Source organism: Halyomorpha halys, unplaced genomic scaffold (assembly GCF_000696795.3).
Source record: "Halyomorpha halys isolate HHAL.00 unplaced genomic scaffold, Hhal_1.1 Scaffold1051.1, whole genome shotgun sequence".
Classification (NCBI taxonomy): Eukaryota; Metazoa; Arthropoda; class Insecta; order Hemiptera; family Pentatomidae; genus Halyomorpha; species Halyomorpha halys.
In genome coordinates this window covers 152,197-152,647 of record NW_027108957.1, presented here as the reverse complement: position 1 = coordinate 152,647, position 451 = coordinate 152,197, and the positions used below count along the sequence as shown (strand labels likewise).

The 451-nt window shown below is 32.8% G+C and overlaps 1 protein-coding gene across 1 annotated transcript in view; it reads right to left on the bottom strand.

Annotated features, from left to right (window-relative positions):
- Positions 1-211: 211 nt before the first annotated feature.
- Positions 212-451, bottom strand: part of LOC106688088 (uncharacterized) — a 14,822-nt gene continuing 14,582 nt past the window's right edge. The window contains exon 4 of the mRNA XM_014432381.3: positions 212-437. Within this exon, the coding sequence (XP_014287867.1) occupies positions 215-437 (223 nt within the window). The 3' untranslated portion in view covers positions 212-214. The remainder of the gene's footprint in view (positions 438-451) is intronic.

Below are 451 nucleotides of genomic sequence, written 5' to 3'. Positions count from 1 at the left end.
CCAAACTCAAATTTCAGGATTGTCTCGAAGGATCTGACATTATTCCTGTTTTACTCCAAACATTTTTTTGTTCACAGCCTCTAAAATATATATTTAGGTTAAGCAATTGGAAGAAACCGTTATTGATTTTCTTTGTATATTTCCGTGAATATGAATACGTATTACGTATTTTTCCCCTAGAAAATTCTCGTTAGAACTAAGTAGCTTGAAAAACTCATAAAAAAGGTTGGTTTATTATAGAATTTTTAGGTTTTCGCAAACGTTGATATAAGTTACTCCTCCATGGTGGATTCAGGTTAGAAAGAAAGTTTGTTTTTCTTCTGTTTCTAAGTGAGTCCGGTTTCTTCATATATCCTTGATTTCGCAGCTTTGACTCAGCTAACTTGGACTGTTCCATAGCTAAGAAGAAATCTGGGTTCATAGGATAAAGCATGTACCTAAAAAGAAAAAA